The sequence below is a fragment of the Manis pentadactyla genome, chromosome 3, assembly GCF_030020395.1.
Source record: "Manis pentadactyla isolate mManPen7 chromosome 3, mManPen7.hap1, whole genome shotgun sequence".
NCBI classification, from domain to species: domain Eukaryota; kingdom Metazoa; phylum Chordata; class Mammalia; order Pholidota; family Manidae; genus Manis; species Manis pentadactyla.
Window position 1 is genome coordinate 93958270 of NC_080021.1, and position 17509 is coordinate 93975778.

General features: G+C 37.4%; 1 protein-coding gene across 27 annotated transcripts in view; it reads left to right on the forward strand.

The window, feature by feature from the left end:
- TASOR2 (transcription activation suppressor family member 2) overlaps positions 1 to 17509 on the forward strand; it is a 252793-nt gene that overhangs the window by 35660 nt on the left and 199624 nt on the right. For 2 of the 27 annotated variants that reach the window (XM_057498137.1, XM_057498146.1), the window contains 8 exons: positions 3114 to 5280; positions 5424 to 5548; positions 5741 to 5837; positions 6458 to 6491; positions 7054 to 7165; positions 7804 to 7906; positions 10949 to 11021; positions 11119 to 11181. The exons of 13 other annotated variants lie outside the window; for them this stretch is intronic. In XM_057498137.1, the coding sequence (XP_057354120.1) occupies positions 11136 to 11181 (46 nt within the window). In that variant the 5' untranslated portion in view covers positions 3114 to 5280; positions 5424 to 5548; positions 5741 to 5837; ... (3 more) ...; positions 10949 to 11021; positions 11119 to 11135. Of the gene's footprint in view, positions 1 to 3113; positions 5281 to 5423; positions 5549 to 5629; positions 5650 to 5740; positions 5838 to 6457; positions 6492 to 7053; positions 7166 to 7803; positions 7907 to 8785; positions 9013 to 10948; positions 11022 to 11118; positions 11182 to 13786; positions 14512 to 17509 lie in introns of those variants that run through there. 12 more of the 27 variants (XM_057498133.1, XM_057498160.1, XM_057498142.1 and 9 more) reach the window with 11 other exon arrangements.

Consider the following 17509-nt stretch of genomic DNA (forward strand, 5'->3'; position numbering starts at 1 on the left):
ACTTGGCAACTATGGAATGTGAGGAGGAAGAGAAAGGAAGTAATCAAATAAAAGGTTTTAAACTTACACTACAATGATATTATTAGTAGAGTAGACACAACCAGAGGAGAATGGTAGGAGGGCTGATAAGCTAAAAGAGAAAGGTGATCTTGTGGTTAAGAATGTGGATTAGCACTGCATGTCTTTAAGCTTCAGTTTCCTCCTCTGTAAAATAACCTATTATCTAGGTTTGTTGTGTGGATTACATGAGACTATATATTAGCCTCAGTATTACACTAACACTAACATGTAATACTGTATTACATTAGCCCAGAATGTAAACCTATTAAACCCTCAGTAAATGGGCACTACTACCTTCATGAGTTAAATTTGAAAAACTATGAGTTTTTCTTAAGTGTTTCTGGAAGATAACCTGGTGGTGGTAAAAATAGTAGGAAAAGGGATTAGGACTGGAGATTTGAGGCTCAAGGTGGTGGCAGTGGGGTGTGTGTTAGTTAAGCCAAAAATACTGTTACTTGGAACAGTGTAAAAGAAAAAGATGGCAAAGAATAGAACTTTGGGAACATTACGGGAGTAAAGGGTGGGGAGATGGGGAGATGGATAGAGGGAGAAAGAGTCGAGAACAGTCCCACTAAGAATCAGGAAGTGATTTTACAGAAAGCAGAAGGACCAAAGGAAGGGTATTAGTGGCAGGTGCAGAATTTGGAGAGGAGGACTGAGAGACTGGGCTTTATTGCTAGATACCTGCTGACTTTTTTTTTTTTAACTACAGCTTTGTAGAGATAAAATTCACACACCATACAATTCACCCATTTACAGTGTACAATTTCAGTGTTTTTTAGTGTATTCACAAGGTTGTGCAAGCATCACCACTGTCAATTTTAAACTCTTTTCATCACCCAAAGAAACGCCGTACATCAGCAGTGACTCCTCATGCCCCACAACCAGCAGCCTAGGCAGCCGCTAATCTACTTTTTGTCTGTATGGATTTGCCTGTTGCAGACATTCCATGTAGCTGAAATCATCTTTAATTTTTTGTGACTAATGTCTTACACTTAGTGTTTTTGAGGTTCATCCATGTTGTAGTATGTCCCAGTACTTCATTCCCTTTTGGGCTGAATGATATTTCATTGTATGTTTATACTGCATTTTCTTTATCCATTCAGCAGCTGGTGGGCATTTGGTTGTTTCCACTTTTGAATTATGAAAATGCTGCAATGTACATTCATGTACAAGTTTTTGTGTAGACTAGTGTTTTTATTTCTTTTGGATGTGTACCGAGGAGTAGAATTGCTGGGTCTTACAGTAGCTCTCTGTTAAAACAAAAGTTTTTTAAAACTTACTTTCAGCTCTTTTAAAGACATGGCAAGGGGATAAATTCATAACCCCAATAACACTTTCACATAAAATCTTTTTTTCTTCTCCCCTTTTCTTTTCCTCCCCGCCATTTCATTATGATAAGTGCTAACATAGAAAAAGCAGAGAGCAGGATATAATCACTTATCATCTGGGTCTACCAGGTAATTGTTTGCATTATTCTCTTCATTTGTTTAGATCATTATTATTTTGTTTTCACCGACAAATTTGTAAGTAAATTACAAGGAGACACCTCAGCTTACATCTCTAAAAAAACAAGACCATTTTTCTACAGTACTACAGTCCTGTCATTTTATTGTTGATGTTTGAGAGGCTGACTTCAGTAGGGCGGTCGAGTAGAAGCTGGACTGTTCCTGATGAACACACATGCTTCTTAAACACTAGCCTGGGACTGTTAACAAGGTAACACTACTGCCTGTGTGTATTTTATAATTTGGTTTAAATAGAAACAGATAGTTCTGTGTGTCTAATAGTGATGCTTTATGTTCATGTAGTGTTCTATAGTTTTAAAAGCTTATTGATCTTTTTAGAGTGTCCTGAGAACCCTGTGGTTTGTGTGTCTGATCCAAGCCCACCATCCCTGATGAAGTGACATATCCCTCAGTCACGTGGTTATTAGTCATCAGTGAACACTTGCAAGTGGGACCCCGGTTTCCGAGCAGAAGCTCACTGTTCTTCCTACGGTGTGCAAGTGTTCTCACCATTGTCTTCTGTATTGCCAAAGACATGCCTCTGTTCAGCAGTCTCTGAAATCTGCCCTTTCCAGCTTGCGCTCCCTGCTGCTGTTGTTTGGGGATGCTTGTCTCTGGCCTCAGCTCTCACAGCAGCTGTCTAGTCGGTCTTGTTTCTAGAGTGGCCCCCTTGGACTTACCTCTCTTGTAAGCAGCAGCCCACTGCCACTGCTAACCCCGCTGTTGTCTGCTGCACAGAACGAAGTCCAAGCTGATGACAAGTCCTACAAGAATCTTTCTCTTCAGTCCCAAGCTTCCTTTTCACCCTCAGCTTACCCCACTTTGTATTCCAGTCTCACACTGTGGCTCACCATCTTACGTAATTTGTGCTGTTTTATGCTGCCATACGTTTTTTCACTCTGTTCTCAACTGAGAAGCTTGTTTCTCCCTCTAGAGCACTCCTTTCCCTGACACATTTACTTACTTACTTATTTCCATTCCTCTTTGCCGTAAATACAACAGGCACCTGACAAATGGTCACATACGTGTTCATGTTGGGCTGTGATTTGGCTACAGAGTGAACAAAGACATAAACCCCTGCCTTCCTAGACCTTCCGATCTGGAGAATAACCTGCTTGAAGGCAGGGGCCTTGTTTTACTTCCCTTTGCATCACTGCTGCCTAGCACAGACTTGCCATGTAGTAAACCTCACATATTATTACGTAAGAATACTTAGATTTTCTGCAAAAAATAACTTGAGAATCAAGACCTGTACCACAGGCCTTTTCATGGAATGATTGCCTGGAGACAAAACAGACTAACCTAGAGTTTTCCAAGAATGTGATACTTTTATCCCTTTTTAGTTATTGTGTCCAACTAGACATTCAGTTGTCAAGCAGCTATATTCTGTGTCTTAGCCCTTTCCATGCTGTTAGAATATCTCCAATAATATTAAAAGGTAAGTAGTTCCCAAAGCTTCATACTGACTTCTGTCTCATTCAGTTCAGATCACTCCAGGTAGGGTCCTTGTATATGTAACAGTGACACGCAGTTCGTGTTTTGCAGGTGTGTACATTTCCAAATACTCAGACGATCTTTAGGCAAGACTATGGCATCCTGGGAAGCCTGGTTACGTTGTGATTTTTAATCTAATTACAGTAAAGTCCAAATATGCTTCTATGTAATTTTCCTTTTAAAAACTAAGGGTTATCAGTCTGTGATAAAGTTTTCTGCAGATCCATTACTAAACATAGTCCTCATTAGAAACAGCTGTCAAAATTGTGGAAAAGTAATTGCAAATTTTGCTTTCCTTTTAAGACAGAGCTTTTTTGTTCATTTAATAGCTTATCTATGAGTATGTTTTTTTAAAAACTTCAAAATAATGCAAAGGTAATATTATCAGTGAAAAGTCTTCCCCTCTCTCCTGTCCCACAGTGCCACTTTTTAAACGTTAGATAACAGGAAACAAGTAGCTGCTTATAAAACAATGAGATTACAGTTATGAGAAAAGAATTGAGGAACCAACATTCACTGTCTGTTTTAAACTGTCAAAATAAGAAAACCTTTCTTTTTTATCCCTAAATATCCAAACCTTGTTCATAGTTTCAGTGTGGCTCCTGTAACTGGCGACCTTAGAAATTCTTAAATACCCTTAAATAGTCCAAGATAAGTGAATCATGCAATTAGAATTTTCACTCAAATAGTAGGAAAACTGATTTTAACGGGTTGTGGACTTTTTAAGGACCTATTCTGTAGTCTTGTTTTTGCTTCTGTTTTAGCTTTTATGCTATCTATCTTAACTTCTTTGGCTATAAACCCAACACTACCAGTGTTCTTTTTTTAAAACTGTGAAGTCTTTATATTCCAAAATTTGTCCCCAGGATCTGAAGGGAAAGTAGCATTGCCCTGTTGCACAGTCAGGGCTATTCTTGCCTTAGTGTTCCTCTGCTACCCTATGACAAGTGTGGTAGCTCTGCTACAGAGCACCTGTTAGCTCAGATACCAAACGCTTGATTTTTATTCATGTCACATTGTACTTCGCTGTGGTCTCCTGCCCCTGGATCCCACTCTGTTTGGTGGATATGGCTGTTTTCATGTCTGCCCATGTTGCTTCCAGCCCTCCTTACTTTACTGTGGAGAGCCAGCATATCCTGTGTCATAAGAATATTTGTGGAGAAGATACAGGTTGTGATTGCTCACCGAGAAGTACTATTTATAGTCTTCGGCTTCTTAGAGTTTCCTTTGGTGATCCTGTAAATGAAGAAGCAGGACCCTAACAGGAAATAAATAAATAAATTCTTGTAAGATAAAAATGAAAGTTGCCTCTAATCCCACACCTTATTTTGGTACATGTTTTGTATGTCATTATATTATTCAAAACAGCTTTTAAATCATTGTATGACTTTCATTGTATGATAACTTGGCCACCTTTTTCTTTTCTTTGGAGACATGTAACCCTTGATGAAGAGAAATTTGTGATTGGGAATACTACTGACTGTTCAGTAATCAGGGCCAGTGGCCTGTGGCTCTTTACTGTGTTACTTATTCCTTGCTGATTTACTGGGACATGGCATAGTAGAAGTATCTTGGTCTGTCACTTATAATTGATAGCTTAGTACTTCAGTTTGGATACTCACCTTTTGAAACTTTAAATTTGATTTGTCATTGTTTATGTTATAGTCATTGAATAGCCAATTTGATTGGCTATATACATTTTCTTTTAAAGAAATGGTTCTTTTCAAATCTTAATTTTCTTTTGTTTAGATGAAAGGTGATTTGATTTGAGACTTTGTGAACTAGGATGGGAGGGGGCAAAAGAAGGAGGAGGGGGGACACCCATGTATTCCTTTGATGTTGTGATAAAAGTTGTGGGCTTTTGCCCCAGAAAGATGCCCACACTAGATTTTCAAATACAATTTTAATGGATTCATGGAAAATAAAACTGTTGGTGGTCCTAAGATAGTTTTCTAAGAATTGTAGTTAACTCTTCATTGAATCACATCCCCATCCTTACTAAGCTACTTTTAAGTGAATCATCAAGTGAAGATTACTGCTTTTTGAAGGCATCTGATTAGTGTCTATATTTTCATTCTAGGGAAAAGTCAAGTTTGTGTCTGAGAATTACACAACTAACTATACTAGCCCATCTCCTGGCTATGATTGCCACATGGCTGCAAATACTAATAAAGTCTCTCATAAGATGAGTCATTTTCATGCATTTGAACTGAGTCAGGTAGTCAGCTGGGAATAAATAATTCCTAATGTGCATTTCTGAATCTAATGTGTTAAATTTCAGAACTGGGTGGGATTGAGATGAACTTGGTGTGTGTGGAATTCCATAGCACTACCTTTATAACACTTACTTTCCTCTTCCAGTATTATCTCTATGAACTCTCAGGCAGCACTGTTACTGAGCGACCCAGGCAGCTCTGTCCATATGCAATTGTAGCTTTTCAGTACAGAGAACCGAAAAGGATGGCTGTGGCAGCTCATAAAAGCATGTAAGTAATTATGTGTGTCTTTGTTTCAGTGAATTTGTTTCCTTTGCTCTTATAAAAATACTTTTTTATTTTTGTTTCTAGATTTGAACTCAGTGAAAATGGTAAGAAATTAATTATTTTAGGTTTTTTTTTTAAGCCAATGTTTTGTTCAGAAATGAAATAACCAGTTTTTTCTTCCTTCATTTCTTAAAGTTCTCTCTCCATGGAAAGGGAAGTTAATTATTCAAGGCTGTTTGCTGTGTGATATCACTCTTTGGTCCTCTTACAGTTCAGTGGTTCCAGCACAACTGTAAGTGTTGAGTTTGTGTTCTCTACTAATGCTTCTATAATTGTTTCTAATTCTCATTTTGGGGTCTTGCTTAATCAGCTCTGGTGTGAGGCAGAGCAGTTGTACTTTGTTTTGGATTAAAGTACTTTGAGGTAGATATGTCCAGCACAGGGCTGTGACACAGGCGGCCTAAACTCAGGTCTAAATTCAGACCTTGGTCTGGAAATAAGTTTTATACACATCTCACAATATTTACTCACAGCTTAGTAATCACAAAGGGGAAAGTGCAGACTTTACAATGAAAAAAAAAAACTATAGCTACCATCTTAAATAAGTGACTAGGTTAGCATGGCCAGGATTAGAAAAAATATCATGTGCTCTGATACGATGCACAGAGAATGACATATCAGTGGCATTCCTGCCAAACTAATTAGGAGGAAACATTAGACATACCTAAATTGAGGAATATTCTGGAAAGTAAATGGTCCATGTTCTTCAAAAATGTCAAGGTCATTAAAGATAAAGACTTCAGAGACTATACCAGATTAGAGGAGATTAAAGAGACATAACTAAACACAGTGTGTCATCCTGGATTGAATCCTGGACCCTTTACCCCAAAATTGTTTTCTTTTTTCATAAAGGACCTTCATGAGACAGTTGACAAAATTGAATAAGGTCTGTGCAGTAAACAATTGTACTTTATCTTTGTTAACTTAATTGCTAATTGTTTTGTGGTTGTATAAGGAAAAAGCCCTATTTTAAGGATACACACAGAAGTGTTTAAGGGAAGAAAGGGCATCTATAAAGTCTACAAGTATTTCAAAATAAGTTTTGAAGAGGGAAAAAGATGTCGGGAGAAATGATGCAAAAGTCTGGATGCAGTTCCTTCTGTGGCACTGCAACCCAGGATCGTCAGAAGTTTCCAACTCTTACATAGCTTAATTTTCAGAAAATTTTCATTCCAGTGTGCGTAGTTCTTCCATACATCTGGATATTTTGCTTACACCAAAAATACATTCAGAAAATGTGAACGTATTTGCAGATCATGGTCTATGGGGCCATATATTTAAAAATCTATTAATATTTTTAAATATGAACATTATTTGATATGGAGTATCAATTTAAGGACTTGTGGTTATGATACTTTTGTTTGTATTTATATTAGAAAACCAACAATTATAAAGCTATAGATATATTCAGTGTTTATTACAATGCATGGTATTGTTTTGTTTTTTAGACCATATGAACTAGATTTTAAGTATATAATGAAAGTGTCGTCTTTGAGAAAAAGATTACCAGAAGCTGCCTTTAGAAAACAGAATTACTTGGAAGAGAAAGGTCTGTTAAATGTAATGATACACTGCATGTCCTGGGTTTTGTTCCAATTATTTTCCACTCTCTTGCATACATGCACACATATACACACACACATACTCTTCTGCTTTGCCTTAAGTGATTCTTAAAAGGGCATTTTGGAAAGTTGCAGAGTTGTTATGTGATTCAGTTCTTCAGAGGCTAACTAGAAACTGAAAGGTAGTTTCATCTAAGAGGACAAAGACTAGCTTTAATGGAGAATACCGAGGGAAGTGAGCAAGCAGCATATGCTTACAAATAGTTGGAAAGTCATGACCTTGCCTTTCAAGGAGAACAGTTTTCATGGTGGAAGGAAGAGGAAGCCAGAAAACCTGAGAAAGAAATTTTTTGGTCATTTAAATGACTAATTCATGGAACACTGATGTTTATATTATTCATATAGTATGTATTTGCCTTTTTAATCATTGTAGTGTCAGTATAAATGAAAGCATTGTTTTTAAATGCTAAATGCAGTAACTTTATTAAATTTTATAGCCAAGAACAATGAATGATAACTGTCTTCTGAATAGTAGTGCTATTTTTTCTTTCATCTTTTTAACATAAAATGAGTAAAATGGCTATAAAAAATTTGGATTTAAAGTAAGAAATGTTCTGTTTATCTGCTTTTCTCCAGTCTGTTGCCAAGATTTATGCTTCAACATGTATGAGGTGGAACTATCAAACAAACAGGGGATAAAATAGATAAACTAACAGAATACATTCAAAGTAAGCAATTGGTAAGGATCATCAATTTAAAATACAATTATTATTTTTTCCTTAAATTGGTATCTAATTATTAGTTGGCTGTGCCTGGATTGAATTACTTTAGCTTGTTGAAAGGAGTTTCATCTTTTAATATTTATTGACATATTTTTGGCCTAATATTTTATTAGCTAACATTTTCATCCCTTTTGTATCTTAGTTTTTGTCTCACTAGTCACTTTATACTCCTGATTTTAAGAATAAGAGTGTAGTTTTCTCAAATCCGTTGTTGCTGTTTTTGTTTTACGATAGAAGAATTTAGTCAATCACTAGTGTTTCTGCATTAATTAAAGGACCACTTGTGAAATACTTCTTTAAAAGTGACCTGTGTCAATCCATAGGTTTATAAGGAAATAAAAAAGTTGGTGCTTCTATTGTTTCCGCAATCTAAAAAGTAAATCTCTACTGAGAAATTCCAAGTCCAAAGATTTCTCCCCATTATGTTAACCAGGGCTCCTCAGTGTGAGGACAGGAGCAGATGCTGACTTTCTAGTGAGTGATTACTTAATAAGCGTCCCAAAGGAAATGGTGTAAGTGTGGGGCAGTGACCAAGGCATGACAGACTGCCCCCATAGTAGAGAGAAGAGATTGATAAATTAAAATGTAACATGTATATAATCTGTGAGGGTAAGCTGTCTTAGAGATGGTGTCACAATACTTTGAGTTGCATTTAACAGAAAACCCGAACTAGTTTGAACAGTAAAGGGATTTTAAGGCTTACTTTTCAATTCTAGGCGATAAGGCCAGTCCAAACACTATTTGCTTAGGACTCTTTCAGTTCACCCCTTCTGCATGATCGTTTTTTCCCAAGGCTGCCAGTCAGAACTACATGCTTCCTTTTTGTATCTCGATAGAGAGAACCCCTCCTCCAAACCATCTGTCAGTTTCATTATCACAGTTTATGTCACCTGCATATCCCTCACCCAGTAACTGAAAGGAAATGGACTGTGCTTGTTAGCTCCAGCCAGTCAGAGCCCACCTTCCAGATCTGCGTACAAGGTCGGTCCCACCAGTCTGCAGTAGTGCTCCCCAACAGAGAGGAAGACCTTTCTTTTAAGAGGCGGAGCCAGCAGCTTTAGAGGTTGGGTGAATTACCATTAAATATCTGCTATAGGATTGTAGTCTGTTTTCTTGAAGAAGCATAGTCCCTTTTATATTTGGAAAACAAAAAGAAGGAAGTCCAAAGATACTTTCAAAAAATGCATTCATTAATGGACTACTTGTGAATGCTATGGAAAGCAGTAGACTTGGTGCAGAACTTTGCTCTGAAACCTGTTTACTACTAATAATTACATAGGAAATGACATGTTGCACAAGGTCCTTCCTCCTCAGTGCTTCATGCTGCTTTTCTTGCCTCATTATATATTGAATAAATTTTACATATCAGTCCCCGCAAAGAGACATTGGGTTTTTTGGAGGCAGATACCAGGCCTTAAGCATCTTTGACAACTCAGTGCCTGGTGTATGTGGACAAGCAGTAAATATCCCTTGAACAAAACGTATGTGAGTTTGTACCTAGAAAACTGAACTTTAAGAACAATACAGAGCAAAGTCTCTCTTTAAAAGGGTGTTGAGGACATGGATGCCTATATTTTTTTGTGTGTAAATGGAAGAGGCTAGAAGTAAGTATTTAAAGCATTCTATGATTTCTCCCCACAAAGGTTAAAATAGGAACTTTAACCTTTTGAGTACATAATTTTGAGACTAATAGCATATACTACATATTTCTGTTTTATTTGTACATTTTTTGCAAGATAAAAATGTATGGTTTTAAGTAGAGGAGTTTGCTTTCAACTATATCACAAAACTAAAATGCAGAACAACGTAGAGACTAACTATTGTCACTTTCACTTTTTATGCCAATAGAAAACGAAACGATTAGACCTGTTTGCAGTTTCATGGAAGCTAGGGTACATGAAACTATCAATATATCTATTCAGTCGTTCTGTCTTGAGTGCTTACTATGTGCTAGAAGCAAAAATACAACATAGTCCCTTGCTGTTGAGGAGCTTATGAAACTGTGGAGGAGACAAAGACAGGAACTGTCAAATGCTTTGGGGCTGTGAGTGCAGCAGATGGAGGCTTACACAGTGACTGTTCCTGTGTAGGCAGCTTCAGTGTCGTAACTTAGTTCTTAGACAAGACTTAGAACAGAGGCTTTTTTTCATACTTGATTGTTACTGAATAATTTGCAGATTTTTACTGTATTTGTAGCCTTATAATCTATCAGTTTTTGATGTAGACTTTTACCACTTTATTCTATGAAATTCTGTATTTTTAGTTTTTTTGAACTGAAAAAACTTCAAGAATATTGGATCTCATAGTTATGGGTACATATGGGTATTATGCTTTTGAAATAATGACTTATTAGAATGACAACTTTAAGATAGTTTCTCCTGCTTCTTGGGGATAAAATTCCCCAAGTCACTGTAAATATCAAAATTTAAAGATTTTTTTTTTCTTCTTGAACTCAAGATTCCACTGAAGACTGGTAGAGGGAAAAAAAGAGAGGACGGATTTATTTTCATCTGCGTTTCTTATTGCCAAGGGACCTAATTATGTTATTTTCTGTTTCCAATCTCTATGATATATAGAAAGGATTCTTTTATTGGATAATATCTTCCAGTCTTTCTACTTCCAGGATTCTGGCATGTTTTATAGAAACATGAACTTAAAAATGCTAATCATAGGTCTGGTTCATCTGGAGTTTGTAGTGGTAAATGGTAGCAGATCAGCTACTTAGGCAGCACGATGAAATGCTCAGCATCTCAGTGAACAAATGATGCTAAGTGTTTTTTGATTGGTTATGTATTTGAACGCTACTCTGAAACTAACCCTTGAGATGTCTAGTTAATATATGAACCCCTAACAAGGCCATGATTATTTGAGCAGTTTCTGATACTGGAGACAAAATTCTCCTGATTCCCATACACACTAACATTTCACGGTTCATTTATTTTACTGTGGTAGAGGGAGAAGAGAAATTAAATCTTCTTTCACATTTTTTTATGTTTAAGGCAATCATCAAATGCTTAGAGGACCGGGGCTTTTTCATTTTACTTACATCATCAGCCTTAATATCAGAAACAAGTAAGGACAACTTTTTTGAAAAAATATTTTTCAATGTGTTGACTTTGGTTTTTAAAGATCAGCAACCTAACTCACCTCTGATTTTCATTCTGTGTAGATTTTGGAGATGACCAGATGGGTCTGCATGGACTACATTTACTCCACTCATCCCCCTCAACAGGTGAGACAGGGTGACTTCCAATTCACTGCATCTGTCAGGTATCCCTCAGTTCTCATCTTCCTTAACCTCTCAGTAGAACCTGACCCTGGTAACTGTGTCTTCTCTTCAATACCTCTCATCCATTATCATCTTTTTAGGCTTATCCTTCCCTCTAACCTTCACAGGCAGGTATCCACCTGTCTTTTGACACTTCCACTTGGATGTCTCAGATATTCCTCAAATTCAGCATATCCAAAACTGAATTCATTCATTCTTGAACAACAATGGCTAGGAGAAATTGGGGTCATAGCCTTTCAAATAATCAGACTCAAGGTTTCATACACACAGTCCCTCCATCTGTGGGACTGCTTGTCTCCTGCCCTCCATTGAGTGATGTTGGCACCCATAGGACCAAGAATTTGTTCTTGAGGGCAAAAAAGTATTATACAGTATGGATATAGATATACAGCATATCTGTGGTATTAACATTTCAGAGGGCAGTTAGGAAACAAAGCCTAAAAAGACTCTTGGTGGGGTCAGGGTTTGAGTAATGAATAAAATCAGAGGAGAAGCACTGATCTGGCCTGTCAGTCTTCTGTGTCAGGAGTCAGTTCAGATATCACTCACTCATTGATTCCCTTCACCACTCTTCCTTCCATGAGGACCTCTAGGCCGATCATCAATATAATTTAAATAGTTACTGTAATTATTTTATTCCTGCCTACCTTGTATTCTTCTGTACCCCTACTGCCTCTCAATGCCAGATGCCTTAAAAATAATAGTTTGCTGAACAAATAAATAAATAAAAGTAAACAAGTCATTTCTTTTTGTCATGAGGAAAGTTTCTTTATTATTCTGTTATGTGTGTTTAAACATAAAACTATACAGTGTTTATAAACCTGCAACCAATACAAAAATGTTTCTAAAGTTGATTTTGAAAACTTGAAGTCAGTCACTTAAAGCAGAGAACTGTACTTTCTTGGGCATCACTTCTTTAGACTAAGCAAAACATTACCAATCATAATGGCCATGCCTGTTTGCATTTCTGAAACATTTGCTATGTCAGGTAGGTATATTTGACTGTGGTAGGTATAATTGATTTAGCAGCCATTAAAAGAGGTATTTTTAGGATAACCATATCAAAGATGATGAAACTGAAATGTATACTTGCCTGAGGTCAAACAACTGACTTTTACACTGGTTTTCAACTCCTGTTTCATACTGCGTCCTTCCTCTGTAAGAGCTCTGACTCCATTTTTATTTTTAAATGTAAACTACTTCTTGAGAAAGGAACATTAATGCCTGTACCATTGGGTGCTGTACAACACAGTCTTTCTGTTTGAGCAAACAGTGGAGTGCTATGTTACAGTATTCAATTCCTTCTGTGTCTGGTTCATTAAGACATTTTCTATTTATGGTTGCCCAGAGCTGTGGTTATTTGTTTTAAACTGAGTGATACCTTGCTTAGCAGACTTAAAAAGTTCTTTTTCATAGACTTCATAACAAATCTTTCTGGGTTCTGCCTTTTCAAATTGGTGAAATAATTCAGTTGCCTAGTAAAAGACTGTTATTGCAACCTTTAGTAGTACATAAAAGTTTTTCAATATTTTTTTTCTTCACTTGTTCCTTTTCAAATGATGAACTTCAAGTAAAGGAATTTTTAATGTCTAACTCCATTTTCCTGTGTATTCATATTTGCCATTCTTTTCCTAATGATACCTGCTGGAGTGCAGAGGACTTCAGCTAGGACTAATACAGTGTTTCTTAATTTTCATTTACTTTTTCTTTAAGAAGAATGATATAATTCATACGTCAGCTTAACCAGAGGCCTTTGTTATTTGTGGGTTTTTATTACCAATAACTCTTAAACTTTTTAGGATTTTATTACCCACTTAGTGACCTGACCTTATCTCTTTTTCCCCTTCTTACTGTTTTTATTTAGGTTATTGATTTGCTGAAAAGTTAGCATGTCAGTCAAAGAGTGAGTAAGGCAAAGGAAGTGAAACACAGACTCTAGTTGGTTTTGTTACTTAATTTTTTTTACTTGTATATGTTCAATTAATAGAGAGGGTGAGGAAATTTACAACAGTACTTACCATGAGATTTGGGGGCTACTTAAGTGTTTTACTTTTTTCCATTTCAGGTAGTTTGCATTATGACTTAAAATAATTTCAAGTATGTTGTATAAGTACAGATAAAAGACAGATTTTAAAAACAGAATATAAGAATTAAGAAGTAGAAAAGCAAGTATGCCAACTCTAAAAGCTGGTGCTACTGCTCTGGTGGCACTCTGAGCTCACGCTGGGCTCCTTGTCATATGGGATGGAGCTGGAAGCAGGTCTGCCCTCTTCATTCCAACCTAGTGATAAGATTTGAATGAGTCTCAGTTCTGTGTGTGTGTGTGTAAGTGATTTCATACATATGACATACATATTCATTAAACTTACCCATAAGTCTTTTAATTGACATTTAGATTACCATTTGTAAAAGTGTATAATATTTAACCACCCTGTAATGCTGTGATCTAAAGCATTTTTTTCTTGCATGTGTTTGTAAAAAAACAAAGACAAAAACATTTCAGGTTTTTAACGTGTGTGTGTGTGTATATATATATATATATGTGTGTGTTTTTGAGTTGAAAGACTTGGAAGTTGAAGATGACATCTCATTGAAGGTGATACCTGTTTTACCTGCCCTTAACTGTGCCCTGCTAGAAGCACAGAAATCATTTACCGAAGAAGGAATCTGTCCAAACACTTTAGTAAAGCATAATTTCCAAGAATTGTATAAAGTAGACCAAAGTCCTTCATTGACTGCTGCTTCTCAGGATGGACTAAAAGAGACTGCTTCCACTGGCCAACTGTCCAGTGGTTTTGACTTGGCTTCTCCTCCTGAAAAGTGCCCCTTACATGCTTTAACTCAGTTGAAATCTTATTTTTTCAGATCCTAGTGGGTACATTTTGGAAGTATCAACTGTGTTAGATTTATTGGCAGAGTGTCCTCAGTCTCCTTGTATTTCAGATGGAATTTGTGATGCTGGATTCTCTTTAGTTATGACTCCTGATTCTGAATTTCTTGACTCGGAGGCAGAAGTAAGAAAAGAAACTGAAAGAGAAAAGAATTCTGGAGAAATGTTGAAAGCAAGGCAGGGAACAGTGGTCCAAGTAAGTCCTGCCTCAAATCTGAGGGTTCAGCCTAAGAGAAAGGCAAGCATGCTACCCGTGGTGCAGAGCAAAAGGGTGAACTTGTGCCGCTCCTTCCCCAAGAGCCCTGCTGGAGCAAGCAAGCGTGTGGACTCCCCAGCCACTCTCAGATTAGTCAAAGGACACTTTCCTCAGAAAAGAAAAAGAGGTAAGCGCAATTTATGTAGATTAGTAAATGAGCAGTTAGCAAAAACTGTTGTTTTCTAATGCTGTTGCTGTCTGATCGTAGTCGACTGAACAGCTTGGCCGTATCAGAAATTCCTTAGGTATGCCAACATTCCCCTCCAGATGATTTCTCTGTGTGTTTAAAGTTTGAGAAGCGCTGATCTAGATAACAGCTAAAAATCAAGAAATAGGAAAACCTGTGAGATATCTCAAAAAAAAGCCACACACCAAAAGCTTGTATTTCTCTTGTAAAACTGCTAAAACTGTCACTCAGTTATTTACGCATCATTTTAAAAATTTGGTTATCCAGTTTCCAAGCTATCTGCAGACAAATTAAGAGTGGAAGAAGAGGGTCTTCTAAAATCAGGCTTACCGGTAACAGTAAAAAGTGGTAACTGATACCCCAAGCATGCATGAAAAGGGGAAGAATGCCTGCAACCTCCAAAACTACAGCAGGGGAGATAATTTCCAATCCTCTGTATGTCTCAGTCTAAAAAATAGCCACATGAATCTGACCACAGAGCTACTATTGAAACAGGTGTCTAGTAGCCTGAAGACATGTATGTGGAAATAGTTCCACAGTGGCATTGTTGCTCCCTAAAAAGTGAGTGAGACTCAGAGTCTAGAGCCATTGAGTGTATAATCAAATAAACGTCAGTGAATACAGCCCAACAAACAACATGAGTTTGGCTTACAGTCCTCTCAGATTCTGTGTAGTACATTTTGTTTAAAGGTAGGGAACTACTTCATGTATGACCTCTTAGAGAAGGGGTCAGCAAAGAGTGGCTAAAAGGGCCCCACAGACCTGTCACCTGCTGTCCCTGGCTACTTAACAGTATGCTGGCAGAGGTGAACTGCCGTGACTGAGACCATATGGCCTTCAAAACTTATTTCCTGACTGTCCCTTTACAGAAAAAGGTTTCTGACCCTGTCTTTTTTTTTAAATTATTTTGTTATCATTAATCTACAATTACATGAAGAATATTATGTTTACTAGGCTCTCCCATACCCCAAGTCCCCCCCCCCACAAACCCCATTACAGTCACTGTCCATCAGCATAGTAAGATGTTGTAGAATCACTACTTGTCTTCTCTGTGTTGCGCAACCCTCCCCTTTCCCCCACCCCCCACATTATACATGCTAATCATAATACTCCCTTTCTTCTCCCCCCCCCTTATCCCTCCCTACCCACCCATCCTCCCCAGTCCCTTTCCCTTTGGTACCTCTTAGTCCATTCTTGGGTTCTCTGATTCTGCTGCTGTTTTGTTCCCTCACTTTTCCTTTGTTCTTCTACTCCACAGATGAGTGAAATCATTTGGTATTTGTCTTTCTCCACTTGGCTTATTTCACTGAGCATAATACCGTCTAGCTCCATCCACGCTTTGTTGCAAATTGTAGGATTTGTTTCCTTCTTATGGCTCAATAATATTCCATTGTGTCTATGTACCACATCTTCTTTATCCATTCATCTACTGATGGACACTTAGGTTGCTTCCATTTCATGGCTATTATAAATAGTGCTGCAATAAACATAGGGGTGCATCTGTCTTTTTCAAACTGGAGTGCTGCAGTCTTAGGGTAAATTCCTAGAAGTGGAATTCCTGGGTCAAATGGTAAGTCTATTTTGAGCATTTTGAGGAACCTCCATATTGCTTTCCGTAATGGTTGAACTAATTTACATTCCCACCAGCAGTGTAGGAGGGTTCCCCTTTCTCCACAACCTCACCAACATTTGTTGTTGTTTGTCTTTTGGATGGTGGCGATCCTTACTGGTGTGAGGTGATATCTCATTGTGGTTTTAATTTGCATTTCTCTGATAACTAGCGATGTGGAGCATGTTTTCATGTGTCTTTTGGCCATCTGAATTTCTTCTTCGGAGAACTGTCTGTTCAGTTCCTCTGCCCATTTTTTAATTGGATTATTTGCTTTTTGTTTGTTGAGGTGCGTGAGCTTTTTATATATTTTGGATGTCAAGCCTTTATCGGATCTGTCATTTACGAATATATTCTCCCATACTGTAGGGTACCTTTTTGTTCTATTGATGGTGCCCTTTGCTGTACAGAAGCTTTTCAGCTTGATATAGTCCCACTTGTTCATCTTTGCTTTTGTTTTCCTTGCCCGAGGACATAATGTTCATGAAGAAGTCGCTAATGTTTATGTCCACGAGATTTTTGCCTATGTTTTTTTCTAAGAGTTTTATGGTTTCATGACTTACATTCAGGGTCTTTGATCCATTTTAAATTTACTTTTGTGTGTGGGGTTAGACAGTGATCCAGTTTCATTCTCTTACATGTAGCTGTCCAGTTTTGCCAGCACCATCTGTTGAAGAGACTGTCATTTCCCCATTGTATGTCCATGGCTCCTTTATCGTGTATTAATTGACCATATATGTTTGGGTTAATGTCTGGAGTCTCTATTCTCTTCCGCTGGTCTGTGGCTCTGCTCTTGTGCCAGTACCAAATTGTCTTGATTACTATGGCTTCTTAGTAGAGCTTGAAGTTGAGGAACGAGATCCCCCCCACTTTATTCTTCTTTATCAGGATTGCTTTGGCTATTCGGGGTCTTGGGTGTTCCCATATGAATTTTTGAACTATTTGTTCCAGTTCGTTGAAGAATGTTGTTGGTAATTTGATAGGGATTACATCAAATCTGTATATTGCTTTGGGCGGGATGACCATTTTGACGATATTAATTCTTCCTAGCCAAGATCGTGGGATGAGTTTCCATTTGTTAGTGTCCTATTTAATTTCTCTTAAGAGTGTCTCATTGTTTTTAGGGTAGAGGTCTTACACTTCCTTGGTTAGGTTTATTCTTAGGTATTCTATTCTTTTTGATGCAATTGTGAATGGAATTGTTTTCCTGATTTCTCTTTCTATTGGTTCATTTTTAGTGTATAGGAAAGCCACAGATTTCTGTGTGTTAATTTTGTATCCTGCAACTTTGCTATATTCTGGTATCAGTTCTAGTAGTTTTGGAGTGGA